Source organism: Puma concolor, chromosome D1, assembly GCF_028749965.1.
Source record: "Puma concolor isolate L17-30 chromosome D1, mPumCon1.1.hap2, whole genome shotgun sequence".
NCBI lineage: Eukaryota > Metazoa > Chordata > Mammalia > Carnivora > Felidae > Puma > Puma concolor.
Genome location: NC_141676.1, coordinates 6744182 through 6767644, shown reverse-complemented (window position 1 = coordinate 6767644; position 23463 = coordinate 6744182). Strand labels below are relative to the sequence as shown.

Here is a 23463-nt window from a genome sequence, read left to right as displayed (position 1 = left end):
TGAAACCAGTAAGATGCTGTATACGCTCGCCCAAGTTACAAGCTCCTGATGTGCGAGCCTCAGACACCATCCCCGTTGTCAACTCAAAGCAAGTGCATTTGCTATTTTCTTTCCTAGTTCTTAAGGATTCCTTTCCCCCCAGCGAGTCCTCAAACGTAATGATGACCACCGACGACATGTTAATTCCTTGCGGAATTTAACGTGACTATTATGAGACCCTGCTGATGTAAAAACACTTGGCTTTTAGAAATATCCTTGGGGGATCCCTAGGCGGCTCAGTCGGTTGAGCATCTGACTCTTGATTTCAGCTCAGGTCATGATCTCACGGTTTGTGAGTTCAAGCCCTGCCTTGGGCTGTGCACAGACAGCACAGAGCCTGCTTGGGATTCTCTCTCCTTCTGTGTCTGCCCCTCTCCTGATCGTGTGCGTGCACGCGTTCTCTCTCTCACCAAATAAACTTAAAAAAATTGTCTTGGGGCGCCTGGGGGCTCAGTCGGTTAAGTGTCCGACTTCAGGTCAGGTCATGATCTCGCGGTTCGTGGGTTCGATCCTCGTGGAGCCTGCTTCAGAATCTGTGTCTCCCTCTATTTCTGCCCCTCCCCCACTTGTGCTCCGTGTGTGTGTGTGTGTGTGTCTATCTCAAAAATAAATAAACATTAAAAAAAATCTTTTTTTTTTTAATTATCCTTGGCCACTTCCTGCCTGTTCTTTGTCTTTCCACCCTCCTTTCCAACACTGTTGTGTCCTTTCCCTGGGCCTCGGAAAGAGGAATGAGTTGTTTTCTCACTAATCGTGTTCACACTTAACCCTAACCTCCCTCCAGCTCTGTTCTGTCAGTCCAGCTAGCAGCCCTTGCCATGTGCAGCAACAGGAGCTCGGGCCGGGACTACATGGCCCCGTGGGAGGCCTGCACTCTCTCTGGTTGCAAGGGAGGAGAGGAGAAGAGCTCCAGCCTCCAGAGACACCTCGGGAAAGAACCAGATAGGGAAAACAGAAGCCTATGCCTAGACGGTGCAAAGGCAGGCTTAAGGGTGTAATTGCTACCCCAAAAGAGGATTTAATTAAAACCCAGTCAAGAACGGATTTTTAAAGTTTATTCTCTTGCTGACAGGTAATGTGCGACATGGCAAACTACAGAGGGCCACCCTGACCTCCTGCTCCCTTCTGGCCCATTTATAAGCGCCGCCTTCTCTCTCACATGTACCAACTGCCCCCCCCCCACCCCTGCCCCCAACCACTGCTGTACCATCACCGTCCTATCTGGCCCCAAATCTGGCCCCAACGTGGTGCTGGGCAGCCGCTGGGGCCTCACTAACCGACCAGATGTCAGAGGCAATTGAGGCACAGAGAGGGCAGTGACTGGCTGAGCCAGACCCTGTCTTTCCATATCAGGAACACAGGCTTCCTGACCCTGGCCAGGAGGGGAGGCCACTGGAGCTAGGAGTTCAAGTCCCTTCTACTGGACCCATAAGTCCCTTAGCTCGAGAGGACAGCACACACGTTTCTGCCTGTAGGAGCACCTGAACACCATTAAACCTTAATGTGTATAAAAGGGACCAGAATGCTTTGCACCACACGGATTCCTAGGTCCCAATCTCAGAGATTCCGATTCCATCCACCCCCGGTGGGGCCCGGGATCCTGCATTTCAAACCTGATGCCACTGCTCCAGAGACCACACTGGAATCAGCCCGACCTGGAAACCCGCAGACCCCTACCTACTGTGTCAGCAAGGGTGAGGCCAGACTATTGCAACAAAGACGTGTCAGAGCACAACAGCCCAGGTGGTCGTGGGCACCCGGGTTCTGGGCCGACGGGGTGCCTCCTGCGTCCTCAGCAGGGCCTTCTGGGGGCCCCACTTCCGGCCAACAGTGAGGAATCTTCTTAAAGGTAAGAGATGGGCAATTTGCAAGGCGCCTGGGTGGCTCAGTCGGTTAAGCGTGTGACTTTGGCCCAGGTCACGATCTCACGGGCCGTGAGGTCAAGCCCCGCGTCGGGCTCTGTGCTGACAGCTCGGAGCCTGGAGCCTGCTTGGGATTCTGTGTCTCCCTCTCTCTCTCTCTCTGCCCCTTCCCCGCTCGTGCTCTGTCTCTATCAAAAATAAACATTAAAAAAAAAAAATTAAACAAAAAGAGAGATGGGCAATTTGCAGGCATTACACATTTCTCTGGCAAAAGCCCAGGGACAGGGCCCCCCTGAGTTGCGAGGGAGGTTAGGAAATGGAGCCCGGCTCCGTGGGCACATGCCTTGCGGCCACACCGTGACACTGAAAGAAGACGGGCGCCGTTTGGGTGCCGCTGCAGTTTGCAGGCCACCGTCCAGTGAAGGAGAGCTCTGAGGAGCACACGTGGGGCTGATGCCATCAGGCCAGCCCCGGGTGGCTTTGAACTTGGTGGGAGGCTGTCGCAGGCCCCAGGTAGAACAGGGGGGCAGAGTAACTGGGCTCTGGAGTTGGAGGCTTGGATGTGTCTGGGCAGGTGGTGCGACATGCTGGCCATGTGACCTTGGACACATTACACACACTCTCTGAGCTAAGGCTGTGATAAGAGCTAGAACACTGTAAACTGTGATAATATTGTGATGGTTTGGGGTGGGGGTTAAAGTTTATTTATCTTGAGAGAAAGCGGGCACACAAGCAGGGGAGGAGCAGAGAGAGAGGGAGAGCGAGAGGAACCCAAGCAGGCTTCTCCCTGTCAACGTGGACCCCGACGAGGGGCTTGATCCCATGAACAGTGAGATCATTAGCGGAGCTGAAATCAAAAGTCAGACGCTTAACCGACAGAGCCACCCCAGGCATCCAATGATGTTTTGTTTTAAGATTTTATTTTGTTTTTTAAAAGCAATCTCTGCACCCAACGGGGGGCTCAACCTCACAACTCCAAGATGGAGAGCCACGTGCTCCACTGACAGAGCCAGCCAGGTGCCCCTATTGTAATGGTTTTCATTGGGAGCCCCCAGTAAATGGTAAGAATTCCAGGCACTCAGGTCACCAGAAGGTGGGCCCAGGCTGACCTCAGACCAGATAGGGACATTAATGGGTACAAACTCTCCTCGGCTTCATTGCCAATCAAGGAACCCCTCTTTGGCCAGTTTGTAACCCCCACTTAGCAACTGAGATGGGTAAGAAAAACAAACACCGTCCGTGAGAGTGGCCAGGCCAGCACTCCTGGGGGAGGTGGCCCCCGACTTCTGGCACCAGTCCCCTGGAGATGACCCCAAGAGGGGCCAGGCAGGCAAAAACTCCCGGTAGAAAGGTGGGGGTGCAGCACCAAGGAAGTGGGTGTGGTGGTTGGAGTTGGGGGACCGATCAGAAGTCTGGCCCCTGACCTCAAGGAGCTCCCTGTGTAATGGGGTTAGGCTGAGAAGCAAATCAACAACCACGACAAAGCACAGGGGAGGGAGAGCCGTGATCCAAGCCTGTGGGGGATGTGGACGAGATCAGGGGACGAGGTGGGGGTGGGGACTAGGAGGTGGGGGGTTGGGAGTGGTATGAAAACCCCCCAGCCAGTCAAGAGGCAAGGGGGAGGCAAGGAAAGACTCCAAGAGACAGTGCTCGGCCTGGGCCCGGAGCGGGCTTAGCCACCCCTCGGGAACTGGTTGCTCCTGGCCACGAGGGAATAAGCCTTCCAGGCCAAGGCCAATAACAGCACAGCTTTTTCTCCAAGTGCGGGGCTGGGCTGTGGAAGCCCCCAGGGAGAAGAAAGCTAGTGGACAGGGAGGGCCCGGGGTCGGGGGGCTCTCCCCCAGACCGGGAAGGAAGCCACTGAAGGACCCTGGACCAGCAGGGGACAGAAGGCTGCTCTCCAGGGGGGTCACGCGGGGAGCAGTTTGAAAGGAGGCGAGGAGGGCCCGTGAGGACGAGCTGCTGGAATCCAGGGGGTGGCTGGTTAGCGCCCAGGGGCGCAGCCTCTAAGAGCTCTTTAAGGGGTGAAGCCCCAGGCTGGGGGCCAGAAGGTCACCAGCACCACGGGCCGGGAGTGGACTTCACAGACTCAAGGCGAGCGCTGCTGGGGGGCTGAAGTCAGCCTGTGTTCCGGAGCCCAGGGCCCGGGCCCACTGCTGCTCACCCTTGGGAAGGACTGGGCCTCTCGAATCGGATCGCAAGCCGGTGCTTTCACCTCGGCCTCCAAGCTGGGCAGGTGGGCGGTGGTCTCGCTGGGGAGCGGCCGGCATTACCTGCCTGGACTCAGCCCCACGAGCGGAGGAGGTATTCGTAGCTGAGGAAGGTGACGGCGTTGACAGGAAAGGCGCGGGCGCTGTTGATCGTCAGCCCCCGGAAGAAGACCCCCAGGCCTTCCTGCCGGGCGCTGCTTACCATGCAGTCCAGCACCCCCCGATACGCCCTGCGCTTCAGCCCCGCCATCTGCAGCCGGGACTTGATCACATCCAAGGGCGTGGCTACGGCCCAGGAGGCGATGCCTGCAAAGCCCCCTGCCACCAGCACCGTGGCTGGGCCTGGGGTAGAGGAAGCCCAGACGGGTGTCAGACCCCGAGGAGCAAGGCACCCTCCCCCCCCATCCCCAGCGTCCCTCCCCATCCTCCGGGCAAGGGCCAGCTCCCCTCCCCCGCTCCCCCGTCCGTCCCCCCCCCCCCCCCACGCCAGTTCACTTACTGGGGTCCTGGCCGTCCCGCGTCGACTGGCGGCAGAGCCACTCATACGTGACAAAATAGATCCCCAGTGTGGGGGTGTCCCTCAGCGTCAGGGCCCAGGCTCCCCGGAACAGCCCCCGGGGCCCCTCCTCCTGGAAGATGGAGACCGCACAGTGCACAGGCCCCCGGTACCGGGGCGGGGGGCTGCCCGGAGGCCGCGCCCTTGGCTCCGTCTGGTTTTGTAGCCGGACTTTGATGAGGTCAAAAGGGGCCAAGCAGTAGACCTGTACGTAAGGAAGCAGGAAGACCCTGGGTGGGGCTCTGGGAGAGAACGACGGGCAGAGAACAATGGGCTGATCCTAACAAGAGGAAGGTAGGGAGCAGAGGGCCGCATCTTCCCCCGCCCCGGTCCCCGCTCGCAGCCTCTGCACACAGGGCTCGGCATGGGCCAGACGGCTTCCTTAGCATCAGACCCCTGACAGCGAGCAGCACTGTCCCTCTCCCTGGACAACAGCATTGAACTTGCCTGGTGCTTGGTGCTCAGAGACAAACCTGGATTGTTTCCCCAAGACTGAGGATAGATTTCTAGCCTCCCCAAAGCCAGGGTGAGACCCACCTGCAGTGATTGGGTCTGAAGAAAAGATTTAGTCTGTGCCCGTGAGACAGCAAAGGGCTGATCGCCGCCCGCCCCCCCCCCCCCCCCCCCCCCGCAGGGTGAAGGTCACCTCAGTCCTGTTGGAGACTCCACTTCATAGGTTCTCCCTCCCCTACCTCCTGCAGGACACCTCTCAGAGGCCCCTGACGGGGTCAAGTGCTGGGCCAGCCTTTCCTGCCTCCTGAAAACCACCAACCACTTGTGTCCCAAGGAAGGTGGGTGATGGTGGGATCTGCGGGTCCTGGGATCTTATCACCCGGAGGCAGAAGGGACGAACATTTGGGGTAGTATTAGGACTGAGGGTGGTTCCGGGTGGATGTGGAGGGAAGGTGGGGGCAGGGGCCAGTGTGCGAATCAACACGGATGCACGAGGTCAAGGTCAGCTGTTAGAGTTCAGATGAGAATTGAGGTGAGGCTGAGGTTAGCACGTCATGAGGGGCTTCTGTGGTTATTGTTTCTTTCGTGGAAGGTACATGAGCTCAGGTCCTCAGCCCTGGAGATGGCTGATGGCAGAGGCAGCTGGAAGTCGGCTCTGGCGGCGATGGTCAGAGGGCGACAGGCCAACTTTGCTTACTTCTTCCCCTGTAGGAAGGGCAGCCGGCTGGGGTCCCTCCCCCTGAGGCGTGACCCTGATATCATCCTTCAGAGTCTGTGGGCGGAGCCAAACTCAGGACTCCTCCAGGCGATGTGCCCCTGAGTCCAGGGCTCCTGAGGGTGAGGAAATGGCCGAGCCCAAGGTAGGGTGGCCAGCAGGGGCAGGTTAGGGTCCTCACTCCCCAACCTGTGCCCACGGGGTCACTGGGGACGGCAGACACTGCCACAGTGTTTGACAGGGTCAGCCTTTGCTGAGCCAAAGGCAACTTTTGTGCACATCAGAGGTTGTCATTCCCTGCCCTGTGCTAACCAGAGTCACTTCCTGCCTCTTCTTGCCCTTCTCCACACTGAAACACAATTTCTACTCCAAGATCCTGTTAAACCGAATCCATGGGCTTGATGGGAAACTGAGTTCCAGTCGGTCCTTGGACCAGGTCCCCATCAGTGACCCTATAACACCCCGTTCTGCTATCTATTCTGCTTTTTTTTTTTAATTTTTAACGTTTATTTATTATTGAGAGACAGAGCATGAGCAGGGGAGGAGCAGAGAGAGAGGGAGACAGAATCCAAAGCAGGCTCCAGGCTCTGAGCTGTCAGCACAGAGCTGGACGCGGGGCTCGAACTCACAAACTGCAAGATCATGACCTGAGCTGAAGTCGGACGCTTAACTGACTGAGCCACCCAGGCGCCCCTGTTTTGCTTTCTAAAGAGCAGGAGGGGAGGGTGACTTAGGAGCTGGGCCTTTCTGGGCCAGCTACTAGCCTGGGGTCTCAGTTCTCTTCCTTGTTTTTGTGGGGTGCAAGTCTCAGGGCTTGGGAAATATGCAGGCATGTGTCCTGCACAAGAAGGGGCAGGAGAAAGGCCAGGACCTTTGGGGGTCTCATGAATCATTAATTCACTTGAGCGAGCCGCCTGGTTCTGTCCTTTGTCCTTGCTCTCTGCCCCATGAAGTATGTTAGGAGCGTCAGGGCAATGTCAAATAGGGGGTGACGGAAGGCGCCCGGCTGGGGTGTGGAGGGGAGCCAGGCAAGAGTCCCTCCGCCTCTGTGCTCACGCCCCCCAATCAGCTGGGATTCCCCCTGGTGCCTGGAAGCCGCGTCTTCCTCCACCCCATCAATCAAAAGCTGGATACTTAAGTGCTGAGAACAAAGACCAAAACCGAATGATGAGAGCTATTTAATGATTAATGCCCTGGGCCTCTCGCAGCGAGCTCTGTGGACTGGGGCCCCGCGAGGCTCACAGATCCCGGCCCGCCACATGCTGCAGGCAAAGGGGCTGAGCAGGGCATGAGCTGGGGCAGTGCCAGGACCACGCCAGGACTGGAAGGGCTGGGCTCGGAGCTCTGGGAGCGCTGTCAGTTCTCCAGGGCAAGAGGTCACCTGGGGGAGAAGTCTTCCCAGAGCCCCGAGGCTGGCAGAGCCCTCCGAGTGGGCAAGCCCCGTCAGCCTCAGAGTGGGGCACCGACTGTTCTCCATGCGGCCCCCTCAGCACCGTCTCCCCAGACCCCACCCCCAGCTCTCTCTGCCTTCTGCCCCCCCCCCCCCCCGCAGTGTTCTCCATGACCCTCCCCTCCAAGCCTGCAGCCCAGACGGCCACAGCCAGCTCTGCCAGGCCAGGTCATCGGGCAGAAGCCAGGAGCTGGCCATTCCCCCACAGCTCCTCATGTACCCGTTGGGGAGACCCAGGGTCTGCAGAGAGGGCTGGGAGGGGAAGCAGCAAACGGACCTTCGCTGTGCCCACATGCGCGCGTGTGTGGATGTGTGTGCATGCATACACCTGTGCGCGTGTGCATGACCGTACCCGTGTGGACACACCCCACACCTCCCTCTCACCTGCACGAACCCTCCGGTGCAGCCAGCTATGAAGACGTGTATGTAGCTGGGTGGCTGGGCCCGCCGTTCCTGGTGAGAGGTTGCCGTGAGCGCCAGCAGGGTGTTGCTGTAGACCCCGAACAGGACGGAGTTGACCATGGCTATGCTCGCAATGGGGAAGCTCATTCCCTTAAAAAAGCCCAGGAGCTGTAGAAAGATGTGGCAAATGCTAAAGTGGCTGGGGGACCAGGGAGGCCTCCTCTTCTCCCCTCCCACCTCTCGCAGGGTCTCCTCTGGCTAGAAACCACTCCTGAAACCTGCCGAAGGGAGGTCGAGGCAGCCCCAGGTCCATCCTCGGGGCACCAAGCTACCACCCGGCCCCGGGTAGCCCCAGACTTAGGTCATCTCTCTTCCAGGGACAGAGCCCTGCCAGGGGGCAAGAAAGCTGGTGCTGGCCACCCGGAGGCCTCCTATGCCAAAGCCCCAAAGAAGCAAGACACCCACCGACTCATGGCGGTAGGTCTTCACCATACAATCGATGATGCCCCGGTATGTGGTCTGGGTCTGTAGCCGCACCTGGATGAGGAGGACAGAGCAGGCAGCCCAGCAGGGATGGGCAGAGACGGCTCTAGCCCAGCTCCTCCCTCTGCCCAGCAGGATGCCAGCAGGGCAGGACTGATAGGAAAGATCCCCCCCTCAAGGCATCCTGACTGTTGGTTCAGGTCGTAGCCTTTATTCCTTGAGTGCGTCCCCTCGACTCACCTTTACAGTGTCAAAAGGGTGTCCCAGGACCAAACCCAGAGCTCCTGTGGGATAAGAAGATGGTATGAGTGAGGCCCCTTGCGCCATGCTGAGGAAGCAGGTGCCTAGAGGGAAGGGGAATTCAGGGGGGAGAAAATGGGGCAGAGCCCTACCTGCCAGACTCCAAAGAAACTCCAGCTGTCCCCTTTGCAACCTCCTCCACACCAGGTGCTGGGTGAGGCAGGCATGGGGACGTGGGGACATGGGGACAATCAGAGAGAGCCCTGGCCCCACCTGGAGGACACAGGCCGAAGGGAGGAGCCAACCACAGACACCACGTCCTCATAGCATCTAACACTGCCTGTCTTGCCTATTTAACCGTGGGGCGGTGGGATGGGTTCTCCAGTGCTCCTGCCTCGCTGCCGGCCTGACTCCTTCCCTCTTGCCTTCCACTCACTACTGCCGTGGAGTATGTGGCCTCGATCCAGACGGGGCCCTGCTCTCCGCCCCCTCCACCCCCTCAGCCAGCAGTACGGAGCTGGGAGCCCTTAGAACAGTCGTGCTGACACCAGGGGAGGAGGGTCCCGGCCCCCAGGCCATCTCCCCTGTGTAGCAGGTGCAGGTTCTGGAGGCAGAACCTTCTCAGGAGGCAGGTTCGAAACGTCCCTCTCTTTTCTTCTGAGAGAAGTGTCACCCAGAAGCTGGGCTGGGTCCCCAGCACAGCAGGCCTCAGCGACAGGGCCTGCAGCCCACGGCTGGGTAGTGCAGAGGCCCAAAGGGGAATGCGGGACAGCTGCTGGGGTCAAAGGTGAACTTCCTTTCTGAGCCCCCCAGGGTGGGCCTAGGGAAGCGGGGTTCCTGGTGCGGGTCTGCAGGCGCAGGTGAGTCTGGGGGAGCGCTCGCCTTGGCCCTGGAGGCGAGGGCAGCTCGGCTTCCTCTCCGCTCCCCTCGGGCAACTGCCAGGAGGCTCCGGGATAGCTGGCTCTGGGTGCTTCTGGGCCACCAGGACTTTGGTCTCAGCTCCTCCCAAATCACCAGGAAGTGACCCACCCCTGGGGTGGAGGGGATGTGACAGAAGGGAGAAAAGTGTCTCACCAGAGATCCAGCCGGCCACAAACTCCTCCACGGGCATTGTCCGGCAGGGGTGGAAACTGGTGGCTCCAGCAGAGACACTGGTGAGTGCAGGTTCCTGGTCTCCCTCCCCCTGATCTGCCTGATAACCTGCCACTAATGTTTAACTCTGCCCGTAGGGTGAGCAGTGGCCCGGTGCCCAGACCTCGGCACCAGGAGAAGGGAGGGAGCCAACTCGGGTGGCCTCGACAGCGGAGGAGGGCACACCGTGTGAAATCTCAGGGCAGGGGTGATGGCCCAGGTGGCCTGACCCCCTGCCGGCCAACGACGGCCTCGCAGCCTCCCACGGTGACCAGGCAGGGCAGCCGGGCCCCAGCCTCCAGGGCTGCCTCCGGCTTTAACGAGCCTGTTGAGGGCAAGGCCCTGCTTACCCGGCCCAGCGGGCCCCAACCCCCTCTATCCCCACAGCACCTCACGCCAGGCTGTCGCCCACTCGGGACAGGCAGCCAGGCCTGCAGAGATGGGGCATGGCCACCAGGGGGCAGACAGACGGCGTGGGAGGAGAGGAGTGACTCTTGGGCCTGAAGCCCGGCCTTCTCCCAGGGTTGTCTATGGCTCCCCAGCTCCCTCGTGTGAGTCAGAAACAGCTTCCCTCGCTTGGCCTTCTCTTCTCCATCCCTCCTTTCTAGGGGGAAAGCTGGGGATTTCAAGCGTGTAAAGGCTGGTGTGTGTCTCAGTTCAAGGGTTATGACTGCCCATTTCTCTTTGGATAATAACCCAAACTGACAAGGCAGGGACCTGAATCCCTCTCTCTCGCTCTCGGCTTCCTTCGACCAAGCTTCTCTGTTGCCAATACATTCAACATGCTACAGCGTGCACCATTATTCCACTCGCCCATCGGCTCTTTACGAGCTGAGTGCGGTTAAATACACTCCTCCGTGTTGTTTTGAAAATGGTATTTCACATCATTTAAAAATTGTGTTGCATCTTTTGAGAAATTAGATGACCGTTCATGCCTTGTGTTTCTCACACCTGTCTGGTACTTTTTTTTTCAACATATGAAATTTATTGTGCTGTCTGGTACTTTTATCTTTTCTGCTTCCGCCCTCTCTTTCTGCCTTAGGGGGGCCGATGTACATGAGCAGAGGCAGCATGGGCTGTGGTGTCGTCCGGTCTCAGCTCTGCCCCCACCAGCCAAGTGATCTGTGGCAAGGCGCGTGCTTCCCGAGGCGCTTTTCTCCCACGTCCTTTGGGAGTCTCCAGAGGTCACTAGAGGGGGTTTCTGGGGCGGTGGTGTTCACGTTCAGGATCACGACCTCATCCAGGGCTGTGTGTCTGAATTTCTCCATTACACTTGAATGATTCCCTTGCAGTGGGGCACGGGAGCACAGCGGCAGTCCCGCAGCCTTGGGGGCAGAGGCAGGGCATCAGGGCAGACCCATGGGTGCAGGCAGAAAGCGCTGAGCTTGCTGAACACGATGAACCTCCGACATTAGCAGAGCGCACAGGGGTTCTGATGTAACGTGTTGTTTCCATCGACAGCCACAGAATATTCTGTCAGATTCTATTCTTAGGTATGCTGGGTAGTGGGGCGGGGGCGGGGTCTTCTTTCGAGGGCACAGAGATCCAGTGCTCAGGTGCCATGGCCCACAGAAATCTGTGAAGGCACCAAATGTGGGTCCCAACTTTTGGAGTCCTCCTTGACCCCTCCCTTTCCCTCATACCTCAATAACACTCCATAAGGAAACTGTGTTGGGTTGGTATTGCCTTCAAAACACATCCCACACTCCACCCCTCCACACCTCCTCCACTGCTACTACCCAGGCCCGAAGCCACCATCACCTCCGCTTGGATCCCTGCCTGGCCTCCCTGCCTCCACCCCTGCCCCCTTCCAGCCTGTTCTCCACCTCGCAGCCAGAGCTACGCAGGTGAAATTTAAGTCAGGCCATGTCTGTCCTCTGCTCCACACCCTGCACGGGTCCCATCCTGCTCAGAGTCAAAACCAAAGTCCTTCCTAGGCTCTAGAAGCCTTCACAGTACAGCCCCATGTTCTTTTGACCTCCGTCCCAGCCACTCTGGCCTCCTTCTCTTCTTCAGAAGGGTTCCTGGCTCCAGGCCTTGGGCATCGGCTGTCCCTTCTCCCTGCTGGCCTGGTCTAGCCTGGACTCAAACGTCATCTGCCTGGCATTCCTGGTGCCCCTTTCCTGGATCTACCTTTCCGTTCTTTCATCGCACTCATCACCGTCCGATGCACTGTGTCATTAACTTGTTGTCTGGGCTGGGATCTCGGGCTGTTTTGCTTACCGATGTGATCCCGAAGGCTTAGAACAGCGCGTAGCACAGAGTAGGCACTCAATCAATTTTTGTCACAAGTGTGAATGAGCAGACAAGCGAGGGAGCAGTATTAGTGGGCAGCCTTGCAGCCACCCCTGGGTCTCTGGTTCTCTAGCCCCATCTCCAAATGGCCCCAAAGGATGTAAAGTCCCAACAATACTCCTACCTGCCCCTCCAGATCTTACTTCCCCAGCCGATGCCCAAGAATCAGTCCCGCTCACCCTTCCGCTTTCCCATTGTGGCCAAAGCAGCATCCACCCCCCACTACTTTCTTGCGGGCAGACAGGTTCTACGAAGCGGGGTTCACATCTGACCTCCCGGGGGTCCCCGGGCTGCCCCAGTGACCTTCCTGAGCGCTGGCTTCTCACCAAGGGCTGGACTACAGTCCTCATCCTGCTGCGTACCCTCTCCCAAGGGATGGTGGGCAATCCCTTCTGTGGGCCTTAGGGTCCTTCACTGCTCGCAGAGGTAGGAAACCAGCCCAGTTGATTGCTGAGTCTAAGACCTCTTGGCTCTAAAGGCCTGAGGGCTGCTGTCCTCACATCAGAATGGGCCCTGCTCTCTTCTCTCATCCCAGCCCACCACCCCAGTTCAAGGGAGACCCACTACCACTCCCTGGAGCCTTGCCAGGCTAGGCTTTTGCCTGGCAGAGCAGAGCTCTGACCTCGTCCTTCTCTAGCTCACAACCTCCAAAACATCCTCACTGCCTGCCAAACCCACCACACACCCCTCTCCCTGGTGTTCACACCCCCTCCCAGGTGCCACCCCATCTTCCCAGCCTCACCTGCTGTGCTCTGATTGCCCAGGACTTCCCCGGTGTCCTAACCTTGCTCCCGCAGTTCCCACTACTGGGAATGCCTTCAGGAATCTCTTCTGGTGCCCCTCCTCACGGGACGTGGGTTCCGGCCTCCTTACCACCACATACTGCCAGACATCAGCTTTGTTATTTAAACGTTCTGATCCTATTTTTTCATCAACAAATGGAGATATACTATCCGCCTCCTAGTGTGGTATAAGGATTAAAGGACTTTGGAAAGAGAGGTGCCTGAGTGGCTCAGTGGGTTAAGCGTCTGACTTCTGCTTAGGTCATGATCTCATGGTTCATGAGTTGGAGCCCCTGTGCTGTCAGCTCAGAGCCTGGAGCCCGCTTTGGGTTCTGTATCTCCCTCTCTCTCTGCCCCTCCCCTGCTCACACTCTGTCTCTGTCTCTCTGTCTCAAATAAATAAACATTGAAAAAAATTATAAGAAAAGAAACTGGCACATTGTATACGCTCCACAAACAGCAGCTGCTTACTCTTACTTGTACTCACATGGGCCATGAGGGTGACATGAGGAGACAGGGGAGGGCCTGGCACCCAGCAGGGCTCAGGAATTGAAGACCCTTCTCTTCCTGCTTGTAGCACCTTATAGCTCTTAAGGCAATTCCGTCATCTTATGTAGTTTTAAACCTGCATTTCTTCTGGGCTTCTCTCTTCCCCCTCTCTACCTCCACTCCCTAATTCAACCAGAACAGAAGCTTCCTGAGGGCAGGGCAGTGTCTCACCCTGGCCCCCATCCCCTGCCCTAGCCCAGACCCCACACCCAGTACGCACTCAAGCACACTGAACTGTGTCCCCCTTTGCTCCCACTGGTTTAGGGAGGCCACCAAACCATCGTGTCCTGGTCTGAGGGTCCCAGAGCTTAAAACCTGGAGGCAGATGCCCATTCTGACTGCACTCCTCTCTCCAGCTCACACCTGAGCTCCCTTGAGTCCTCAGTTCACGCGAGGAAGACATGTGGTAACGGGCTCAATTGCGCAGCAGTGTGGCTCCTGGAGGGCAGGTAAAGAGAGGTTTCAAATACTGAGGAAATTGTGCCGGGTTAGGAGATGGGGCAGCCTCCCAATGCAGGGGGCGGGGAGGAATCAGAGCATGGTGAGCCCGCGCCTCCCCTTGCCCCCCCACCATCCCTGATCACCCAGCCCATTGTGGTGAGAACAATTTCTGGTTCCTCTGGCTTAGGAAGGTGCCCCATGGACCTGTTTTTCTCCCTGAGAGCTACACCTCAGGCATACACACGCTGGCATTGCCAGGACATGTTGGTGACGTGACCCTGGGATAATGGTTTCACACCTGTCTCTTCAGGGGCCCAATGCCTCTTTCTGGCGTGGGAACGGCTCAAGGTCTCCAGGCTGTGTGTCTAAGATAGAGAGGGTTCATGTGACTGCACCTTGGAAAATCAAGTGTGTCTGGCCTGGGTTTCTAGCATATAACCTGAGAGTCCTAGGAGGCCACTGAGTTCAATCTCTTCATTTTACAGGTCGGAAACTGGGGCCCGGGGGAGAAGGGACTTGTCCAGGCCGAGTCCGTAGAAGGGCCCAGTCTTCTGACCACAGCAAAGAGCCCCTAACCCCTCATGGCCCAGGGGGAGCTGCTGCAGTACAGGCTGCTGCCTGAGTCACCTTTACGCAACACCCAGAACAGTGCGGGTCCCTGACACGTCCCAGGACGCATCTCCATTTTTGCAAGTGAGGGCACCGGCCCCAAACCACGCGCAAGTGATTACCCATAGCTCGGTCACCATTCCTGATTTCCTTGAACCTTCGCCACACCTTGTTACAGGCCAGCGGGCAGGCCCGTGGAGGGGGTTGGGGGGGGGGCGCTGCCCTCGGTCACCGTGTTGGTGGCGGGGATGTTTCGCGGCGCGGCCACCTGGGGACCAGAGGCGTAACCAAACACGCGAGGCCCAGGTTTCCGCGGGCCCGTGAGAGGCGAGAGCGCGCCGGCGCCAGGCAGGGCGCGTGCGCCGCAGTCCCGGGCTCCCATTGGTTCCTGCGGGTTGGGAGGCGGGGCCTTGCGCGTCGCGCTTCCTCCGCCCCAGCTTCCGCGTCCTCGCCCCGGTAGCCGGACCCCGATCGGGTGCCAGAGTCTTACCCGGTTTCAGAGCTGGAGTCGGACCGGAGGGGTCGGAGTTAGACCAGGACCCTGGGCTGAAGCGGCGGGCACTGACTCCCTGCGAGGTGAGAGCGCGGCGACGCCCTTCGCGGGTCCTCACCGGGATGGGAAGGCGCCGTGCCCTGCCTGGGGCATCCCGGCGAGTCGACCCCGCACCTGACCACCAGCCTCGAGCTTGAGTTGGCTGAAGACCCGCTGGTCTGCACACCGGTGCCCCCAGCCAACGCTGTTCACTTTCGCAGATCAGCCCGGGACTCCAGCCTTCCTCAGTGAGAGTTTGAGGGGCTCCCCAATCCCCTCATCCCTGGACACTCCCTCCCCCCAGCGGCCGTTCTTTCTCTTTCCTTGTGTAGATGGACGGGACAGAAGGCAATGCTGGGCAACCGGGCCCCGCTGAGCGGTCCCATCGAAGCAGCGTGTCCTCCGTGGGAGCCCGAGGTGGGTCCCTGTCCCCCTTACCTAATCTCCATACCCAGTTTGTGTCTCAGCCCTGGGGAAGTGGCCCTGGCTTGTCATCTCTTTCATTAAAGAGAATCTTATATAGTAATTAACAAATAAGGTCTGTGGCCGTGTGAAAAGTGACAGAAGACAGAGGACGTGGGCTCTGTCACTAGGCTGTTGGCCAAGTTGGGTACTGTTCTTGAACTTCCCTTTCTTCATTTGTAAAATGACCGTATCTTACATAGCTGTGGAATTGAAATGAAACCTCATGAATGAAAGTGCCACCTTGACTTTCTTTGATTTCTTTCTCACAAACAGCAGGGTGAAAGCAGACATCATTATCTTCATTTTATAAGGAAGGAAATTGGGCCCTAGAGAGGTTAAGTCAGTGGGTACTGGAGCCTGCATTGACTCTGTTTTCCCTACCTGAAAAGTGAGTCTGAATCACAGCCTCCTGGAGATTATTTTATGGTCTGTCAAGAGAGTAGCTGTTAGAGGCAGAACAGACTGGAGATCCAAAACACACGTTCATGTGTGTTGATGATAAACTATGCCTTTGCCTTTCATAGGCTTTACCCCATTGGATTCACAGCTTGTCTTTGAGAGACGGGGATTAGCCCTGCTTTAATGAAGCAAGTCACATTCACACTTGCTGGAATCAGCCCACCAGCCAGGACCCCAGCTGGACTGGAACCCAGGTATTTGGGCCTCCGAGCTCAGTGGTCCTTCACTGTACCTGCAGTTCCAGGGATGGGGATTTGAATCTGGCTGCTCTTCTGAGGGTCTCCCTTCAGCACCAGGCTCCAAATAAGAATCCTACAAAGCTGACACAAGTGAACACTCAACTTTTTAGGTTATATTTCTCCTGGCCTAGTTAGACTGTCCTGGAAGGCCATGGTATTGAGTCCTGAGGCTTGGAGAATCCTATGGGAGCTGAACCCTGGAACTTGCTTTACCCTGGGGTGGCCTTAGGAATCCCCTGTTCTATCTTAGCTGGGGCCAGAGAGAGACAGCTACTTGCCTGAGGATAATAGCCAGTTGCCAACTCTCCTGCCTCGAAGCCTGATACACTAACTCCTATAATCTCAGGACGGGTTTGGCCTGTCTCTGCCTCAGTTCTCACCTGTGGAATGTTCTCCATCAAGGAAGAAGCCTAGGGAGCTAGGGTGGGGAGTTAGGGCTGGGCCAGAGTTGCTGTGTTTCTGGGTGGTTTGAGGGTCTCAGATAAACCTTAACACCACTCGTCACAGGGTCTAGGGCTCTGCCTCTAGAGTATGGAGGCATTCTAAGGGATTGGGGCAGCAGAGGAGGGGGGCTCTTGCCCCAGTGGAGGGGGATAGAGGGTTCCTGGTCAGCATGCCTCTGCCTACGTAGCAGGCTCAGCTGACCCTGCCCAGTTTCTGTTGTTGCAGCAGCTGACGTGCTGGTGTACCTGGCGGATGACACAGTGGTGCCCCTGGCCGTGGAGAACCTGCCCTCACTTAATGCCCACGAGCTGCACCGGGCTGTCCGTGAGGTCCTACAGCTCCCAGACATCGCCCTGGATGTCTTTGCACTCTGGCTTGTCTCCCCTCTGCTGGGTAAGGCTTGGCAGTCAGAAGCCCAGGCCGGAGGGTTGGAAGGGCAATGACCAGTAGGGAGGGGACAGCTTCCGGAACCTCTGGCCATAGACATCAGGAGAAAGTGGGACTTCTGTATGTCCTGGAGCTGTCCACCGCTTCTAGGACACCTGGATCCTCTGCCCCCACTCTCTCTCTGCTGGTGGCAGAGGAGGGGTCAAGCCTGCCCCTCAGCCTCGCTGGTGCTGGACCTGGGGCATGAAGAGGATCAGGACTGGGGGACAGGGATGGAAGGGATCTGCATTCACTGAGCATGTGGTCCATGCCACGACCTGAGCTGGCATTTCTTGAGCAGAATCTCTCCTCACCCTAATGGCCCAGCCCTGTCTTACAGATGAAGAAGGTGAGGTTTGGAGTGGTGGGTTCAGTGACTGGTAGGACCCAGATCAGAATGGAAGCCTGGACAGGGCCTCCTCAGCCAGCCTCTGAACTGCAACCTCCTCGTTGGGGGCAGGGAGGAATGTGGGCCAAGGAAGCAGCCACCCCCGAGGGTGGGGTGGACAGGACGAGTGGGAACTTGACTTTTCTGCACGGGGCGTCCAGCCCTGCTTGGTTTCTGGTCCATGACCACCTGTGTCCTGTCCTTTCAGGCTGAGATCCCAAGGCGGGGAGGCGGTAGCTCTCCACATCCTCAGGCCTGGGGGCGGGGTGGGGGGTGGGGGTGTCCCTGAGGCCTCTGAATAGGGTCCCTGGCCTGCTGGCTCGCACAGGAAGAAGGCCAAAGGAGAGGGTGCCCCAACAGGTGCCAGGGCCAGGCATGTCTGCTGAGCTTAAATATTCTCCTTTCTTGTAGAGGAACAGGGGCAAGAAGGGGGTGATGTGTCCCCCAGGGCCCCTAGTGGTTACCTCATTGTCAGGCCAGTGGGATTTGTGCCTCTGCCCCAGAGGGAGAATCTCTAGTGACCAGTGGGAGACGGAGCGCCCATCCTGTGTATCTCCATCCTGTCCATGTCCCGTGTCCAACCCCCCACCCTGCCCCGTTGGAGCTTCCTGTCCAGCTGCTGCTCTCGCCCACCCTCTTCCTGCTGGCAGGTCTCCTCCACCCATTCCCCATCCAGCTCAGCCTACTCCTTTTCCACCCTCCGGGTGTGGGTCGAAACTGCAAGCCCCTTGGTTTGTATCTTTGGGAAGCTGGTGGTGTCTGTTTCAAGGGTTTCGGCTGGCCCCTGCCCCGCCTCAGGCTCTGTCTGTCCCTGCAGCTGGGCAGCTCCTCCTACTTCCTCCGCCCCCACTCCCTCCTCTTCACATTCCTGTCCCCCCCCCCCCCCCCCCCGCAAGAACATGAATGGGCTGCCTGTGTGGCCGGCCCGGGTCACCCTAGGGCACCACCCTGTCCAGGAGGAGGGTGGCTAGAGGCCCCAGCATGAAGTCAGTGCCCACTTGGTTCCCTGGCTGGGTTCGGGAAGGCTGAAAGGCCATTTCTTCTTTGACTCAGGCCCCTCGGAACCCTTGGCTGCCCCCCAACCCCAGAGTGGGTTAAGCTACGACAAATGCCCCAGGGCTGTAAGGGGGGAGGGGTGCTGTGGGCTGGAGCTACCCCTCAAGCTGGATGTTTGGGGAATGTTTGTCCTTCTCAGTGCCCTTGTCACTCTGCATGGAACAGGCTCCAGGGACCATCAGTCTCATCCGAGTGAAAGCCTCCAGACAGGAAGGTCCTGTCTGAAAGTGTGTGGGACCGCAGGGTCAGTGTAGTCCTGCTCTGATCACGGGAGTCCCCTGAGCTGCTGGAGCTCGAGATCAGGGCTGGGCTGTAGACAGAAGGAAGGGCACCATTGTCCCCGGTCCACTCTCCCTCTCAGTGTGTCCGGAGGTCCCAGCTAGTCAGTTGCCTTGGTCACCTCACAGGTAGGTCCAGAGCCGCCTCCCAGCACCCCTGTGGCGGCCAGTGATCTAAATGCCGGGGACACAGTGGGAAGCAGGACCAAAGGTGTCCCTGCCCTGGGGGAACTCGCAGTCTGAAGTGTGGTGCAGGAGCTGTGGTCCTGGTTGCCACTAACTCTTGGTGGCCTTGGGCAGGCACTGTCTTTCTTTGGACTTCAGTTTCCCACCTGTTCAGTGGATGGTCTCCGTACCCTCTGGCTCTGGCATCCTCTGAGCATCCCGGTGCAAAGCATGTGGAAGCTGAGTGGCCGGGTGGGTAGGGTTGAAGACGGAGCCTTTCTTGGAGGGGAGAGGGTGCTGCTACTGGGTGTGGCAGAGGCGGCGGCAGATGGGTGTGGGCAAGGATCTAGGTTGGAAATGAGGGACAAGGAGCCACTGGGAAATCTGAATATCTGAGAAACATTGGAGGAGAAAGGGGTGTGAGGAAGCTGGATGCAGGGGTGGATGGGAGACGCTGCAAGCAGGAGGGAGACCAGTTTGGGGGGATTTGGCTACTGTTTTGTGTTAAGATCAGGGACCAGATGGGGGCGCCTGGGTGGCTCAGTTGGTTAAGCAACTGACTTTGGCTCAGGTCGTGATCTCACAGTTCGTGAGTTTATTTTTTTATTTATTTATTTTTTTTCAACGTTTATTTATTTTTGGGACAGAGAGAGACAGAGCATGAACGGGGGAGGGGCAGAGAGAGAGGGAGACACAGAATCGGAAACAGGCTCCAGGCTCTGAGCCATCCGCCCAGAGCCTGACGCGGGGCTCGAACTCACGGACCGCGAGATCGTGACCTGGCTGAAGTCGGACGCTTAACCGACTGCGCCACCCAGGCGCCCCTACAGTTCATGAGTTTAAGTCCCACTCCGGGTGAGCTCGAGCCCCACTTCGGGAGAATACAAGCCCCGCTTTGGGTGAACCCAGCTTCTCTCTCTCTCCCCTCTCTGCCCCTTGCTTACTTGCGCCCCCTCTCTCCCAAAAAAAAAAAAAAAAAAAAAAACGGGGATCAGATGAAAGCCCAAAGAACAGAGATAAAGACCCTTGGCTTCATGCTGGCAGGATAAGGTGCCCAGCCCCCTGGTGGGGGATGAGGGAGGAGATAGGGGTCAGAAGCAGGGTCAGAAGGCAGGAGTAGCTAGTCGATGGCATGGATATTGCCACTTCCCCACTCCCCTACCTCCAGCAGCCATCCTCATTCATCTGATGGCTTGGAAGTGGCCTCTGACTTCTCAAAGGCTGTGGTCACTGATGCATAAGGTGAAAGTGCTTTCCTATTCCTGGCCCGGGGTGTCGAGCCCTGGGGCCAGCTGGCTGCCCAGAGTCAAGGGGCCACGAGAGATGCACTTGGCCATTCTGTCCACCCATGTGAGGGCCTGCGGTGGGCCAGCGGTAAAGCAGTGAATGGGATAGAGCCACTCTTGCCCGGGTGACCCGAGGACTCAGCAGCTAGTGGAGCATAGGCAGGGAGGTGACATCAGATAGTGGTAAACGCCGTAAAGGCAACCACATGAGGGTGTAGTTGGCATGGAGGAAGTTGATGAGGGGAGCTGCCTCAGTGAAGGGTCTGGGGAAGGACACGCTTGAACTGAGACCCAAGCCAGCCAGTCATGTGGGGGGCGGTGTGGGGGGATGCCTGAGGCTGGAGGAACAGCGCGTACAAAGGCCCTGAGGCACCGACATGCTGGGGAGATTCAAGCTATTGAAGAAGGCCGGTATGGCAGGAGCAGAGCGGGAGAAGGAGTGAGGAGGAAATGAGGTGGGCAAGCTGGATGGCATGGAATAAAGGTCAGCCAGAGTTCCTGCGGAGGATGCTGGAGGTGAGGCCTGGAGAGGAGGAAGCCCAGGCTCTGCCAGGGGCAAGAGAAGACAGCTTCTTGGGTCTGTGGGTCCCAGTTATCAGCACTGCTTCCTAATGGCAGTGCTGGGTTCTTCTGTACCACCATCTCTGGCTCCTTCTGTCGGCCACCGCCTCTCGTGCTGGAGGGAACAGTCAGAGGCTGGTGCTGCCTAGAGCCTGACCCTCTCTCACCTGTTGTGTGACTTTGGACAAGTGACTTAACCTCTCTGTGCCTCATTTCTCTGCCTGAGTGAAACGAGCATAGCGTTCTTACAGAGCAGATGCACGTCAACCACTCGAAATGGTTCGGGGTGCTTGTACCTGCTCAGTTAATACCGGCCACGACGGCCATCGTCGTCGCCTTCGTTCGCGGGTGGCAGTCGTACTGGTCAGAGGCCACACTCACGGCCGCTTCCCCTCTCGTCCCGCAGAGGTGCAGCTGAAGCCCAAGCACCAGCCCTACAAGCTGGGCCGCCAGTGGCCAGAACTGCTGCTGCGTTTTACCGACGCCCCCGATGACGATGTGGCCATGGGTCAGTGCTGCCGCCCGCTGGCCCGCATCTCTCCCAGGCACCCTCGGCCACTCCTTCCAGGGGAAGATCCTTGGTGTGGAGGGGTGGGGGGCAGACTGTGCCAGGGGCCAGGGAGGGCAGCCCCTTGGGCCTTTGGGCCTCACTAACCAGCTTTTGCAGGATCCTTGAGGGGAACCCAGGAGGGGGGTGGCCCCGGGGGTCAGCATGCGCATTGAGACAAGCCAGCCTCCCAGTCTCTGGACAGCCCTCCGGCTTTGTCAGTCGTGGTGGCTGAGGGGGGCACTAGGCCTGTCAGGGGAGAGGGCCGGGCCGAGCCGGGGAGCCGGGCGGTGACCCCAGCCTCTCTCCCCAGATGAGCCTTCCCTGCAGTTCCGAAGGAATGTGTTTTTCCCAAAGCGGCGGGAGCTCCAGGTGAGGCGGTGAGCGCCAGGCGGTGCCCCCGTCCCTGGGGCCCTGTGTCCGGCCTCCCCTTGTCCGCAGACCCCTGGACACTGGTGTGCCACCCCAGCTGAGCAGCCCCTCCGTCCCGCACCGGCCCACAGATCCACGACGAGGAGGTCCTGCGGCTGCTCTATGAGGAGGCCAAAGGCAACGTGCTGGCCGCACGGTACCCATGTGACGTGGAGGACTGCGAGGCCCTGGGCGCCCTGGTGTGCCGCGTGCAGCTCGGGCCCTACCAGCCCGGCCAGCCCACTGCCTGTGCCGTGAGGTGAGGGCCAGTGGGACCTGGGGTGGGGGTGCGGGGTGGGGAGGGTTGTCCTGGAGCCCTGCTTGCAGGTGACCCGACAAGATCTGGAGTCGGGAGGCGTAGGCCCCCTGGGGCTGGCCCCGATGCTGTGTGACCTTGAGCAACTCACCCCACCTCTGAGCCTCCTTTTCCTCGTCTGCTCTGGGCTGAAGAGCCTGAGAAGTGGGAGCTTTGGGTGAAGTGACACCTGTGAGAGGAGCCCCCAGGTGTGCATGAGGGTGGAGCCTCCATCTGAGGTCAGGAGGGAGGTGAGCTGGTTCTTCCGGGGACTGACCCCCATCACCAATGACCGTCCAGCTTAGTTCCGCACTCCAGGGACAAGGTCCCGTTCCCCGGGCACTCCAGCCTGCGGGCTCTGGGCTTCCCACCCCCTCCCAAGAAACAGTGCTCTCTGCTGTGACAGTGAGTGTGCCCCAGAAGCACACCAGGCCAGACTCTGACCTCCACGGACAATGGTCCTGAGGTTTAGAGGTAATTCCAGTGGAGATGAACTTTCGGCACAGCCTGCTCCTAGACCCCAGGCTCCTCCCACCCCAGCACTGTAGTGGGCGGCGTGTTGGGGGAGAGGATGTGCAGAGACAGGGCCCTGTGCCAGGTGACTAAGAGCTGGGGCCTCACAGCGACCACCTGGCTCAGTCGAGCCGGAGGGCTCCCCACGGAGCTGGCTGGGGCTGGTGGCCGTAGGGATCCTGCCCCTCGGGAGTGTCTGCTCCTTTATGCAACCCAAAGTGTTTGTACTTGAGGGACTTTGTCAGCTCTGGATGGATCCAGAGGTGCAGAGGCTCAGGTTAGATCCCCAGACGCCTGTCCTCGTTCTCCTGGCCCGGCCCCGTGTCCTCTGGGCCAGCTCACACTCAGGCAGGCCAGTTGTGTATTGGGAGAGGCCTCTTCCCTGACCCACAAGAGTCCTCAGACTCACTCTGACGTCCCCTTCCCTTGGCTGAGCCTCAGGTCCGACCAAAGGAGACACGGTGGCCAGAGCGCTGATGGGCCTGCCCTGAGCCTGCCCGGGCCCCACGGACGGGTGTGGGGAAGGCGGGATTTCCAGATGACAGGCGAGAGTTGTCGCTGGAAGATGGGATACTGGAGCACAAGCAACGAAAGTGCCCACGGCAGCCCCGAGAAGGGCGACGGCCCCCTGGACACCCCTTCTCACACTGCCCCGCTGTTGGCCACCAGGCCGGCGCGAGCTCCTTCCTCACCTCAGCCTTCCCGCTGGCGGGGGGTGGCGGGGGGTGTTTGGTCGTCCAGAAGCCCCAGGAGAGACCCCTCCCTTCTGTGGTGAAAATGGCAACCTCAGCGGTACTTTTTAGGTGCCAGGCACCTGCTGGTGCCCTTCCATGCAACCAGCGGTTGGTGTCCTCGTTTTATCCCTGGGGAAGCTGGGCCTCTGAGAAGGTCCTCGCTGCCCGAGGACACACCTCCGGCTGCCCCCAGCTGGGAGCAGCTGGCACGCAGCCCGCACGGTCAGAGCGCTGCCTGACGCGGGAACAGTGCGGTTATGCCGAGGTTCTTTATGGTTGCGAGCTTTTCTTCTTGGACCTGTGTTGACGGATTGTGGGTTGATGTGTTGTTTTTTTTTTATGTCCCTCTTTGGCAGAAAATCCGTGGAGAGGTATATGTAGGTCACTGGCTGTCCTGGTTTTTGGTTGTAAAAGTTCCACTAACTCGGAAATCCAAACCTTCGTGAC

General features: G+C 58.6%; 2 protein-coding genes, 1 long non-coding RNA gene and 1 other non-coding gene across 13 annotated transcripts in view; 3 read left to right on the top strand and 1 right to left on the bottom strand.

Annotated features, from left to right (window-relative positions):
* Window positions 1-2799: 2799 nt before the first annotated feature.
* Window positions 2800-9626, bottom strand: SLC25A45 (solute carrier family 25 member 45). Of its 3 annotated transcripts, none has more exons than XM_086676934.1 (6): window positions 9485-9626; window positions 8411-8454; window positions 8153-8224; window positions 7670-7855; window positions 4611-4872; window positions 2800-4453 (listed from the first exon to the last, which is right to left on the bottom strand). In XM_086676934.1, exons 1-6 carry the CDS (start codon window positions 9519-9521, stop codon window positions 4185-4187), a joined length of 870 nt encoding a protein of 289 aa, XP_086533060.1. In that variant the 5' UTR covers window positions 9522-9626; the 3' UTR covers window positions 2800-4184. The 3 variants fall into 3 exon arrangements, with proteins under 3 accessions (XP_086533060.1, XP_086533061.1, XP_086533058.1); XM_086676935.1 differs by lacking the exon at window positions 9485-9626 and adding an exon at window positions 8563-9463 and having other exon boundaries at window positions 4611-4740; XM_086676932.1 differs by lacking the exon at window positions 9485-9626 and adding an exon at window positions 8563-9461.
* On the top strand, window positions 4713-8187 carry LOC112851931 (uncharacterized). Of its 2 annotated transcripts, none has more exons than XR_015240726.1 (3): window positions 4713-4874; window positions 5369-5458; window positions 8065-8187. It is a non-coding gene; the product is annotated as an uncharacterized LOC112851931 (transcript). The 2 variants fall into 2 exon arrangements; XR_015240727.1 differs by lacking the exon at window positions 4713-4874 and adding an exon at window positions 5006-5193.
* Window positions 9311-14408, top strand: LOC147576379 (uncharacterized). The gene is made up of 3 exons (XR_015240729.1): window positions 9311-9564; window positions 13524-13616; window positions 14094-14408. It is a non-coding gene; the product is annotated as an uncharacterized LOC147576379 (long non-coding RNA).
* A 212-nt stretch (window positions 14409-14620) lies between these two features.
* Window positions 14621-23463, top strand: part of FRMD8 (FERM domain containing 8) — a 36404-nt gene continuing 27561 nt past the window's right edge. For 3 of the 7 annotated variants that reach the window (XR_015240720.1, XM_086676928.1, XM_086676931.1), the window contains exons 1-6: window positions 14624-14793; window positions 15082-15166; window positions 16582-16749; window positions 20923-21024; window positions 21377-21435; window positions 21567-21733. Coding sequence is in view for 5 of the 7 variants with exons in the window: in XM_086676928.1 (XP_086533054.1) it covers window positions 15082-15166; window positions 16582-16749; window positions 20923-21024; window positions 21377-21435; window positions 21567-21733 (581 nt within the window). In the remaining 2 variants the exon portion in view is untranslated. Of the gene's footprint in view, window positions 14794-15081; window positions 15167-16581; window positions 16750-20922; window positions 21025-21376; window positions 21436-21566; window positions 21734-23463 lie in introns of all 7 variants that reach the window. The other 4 variants (XR_015240721.1, XM_086676927.1, XM_086676929.1 and 1 more) reach the window with 4 other exon arrangements.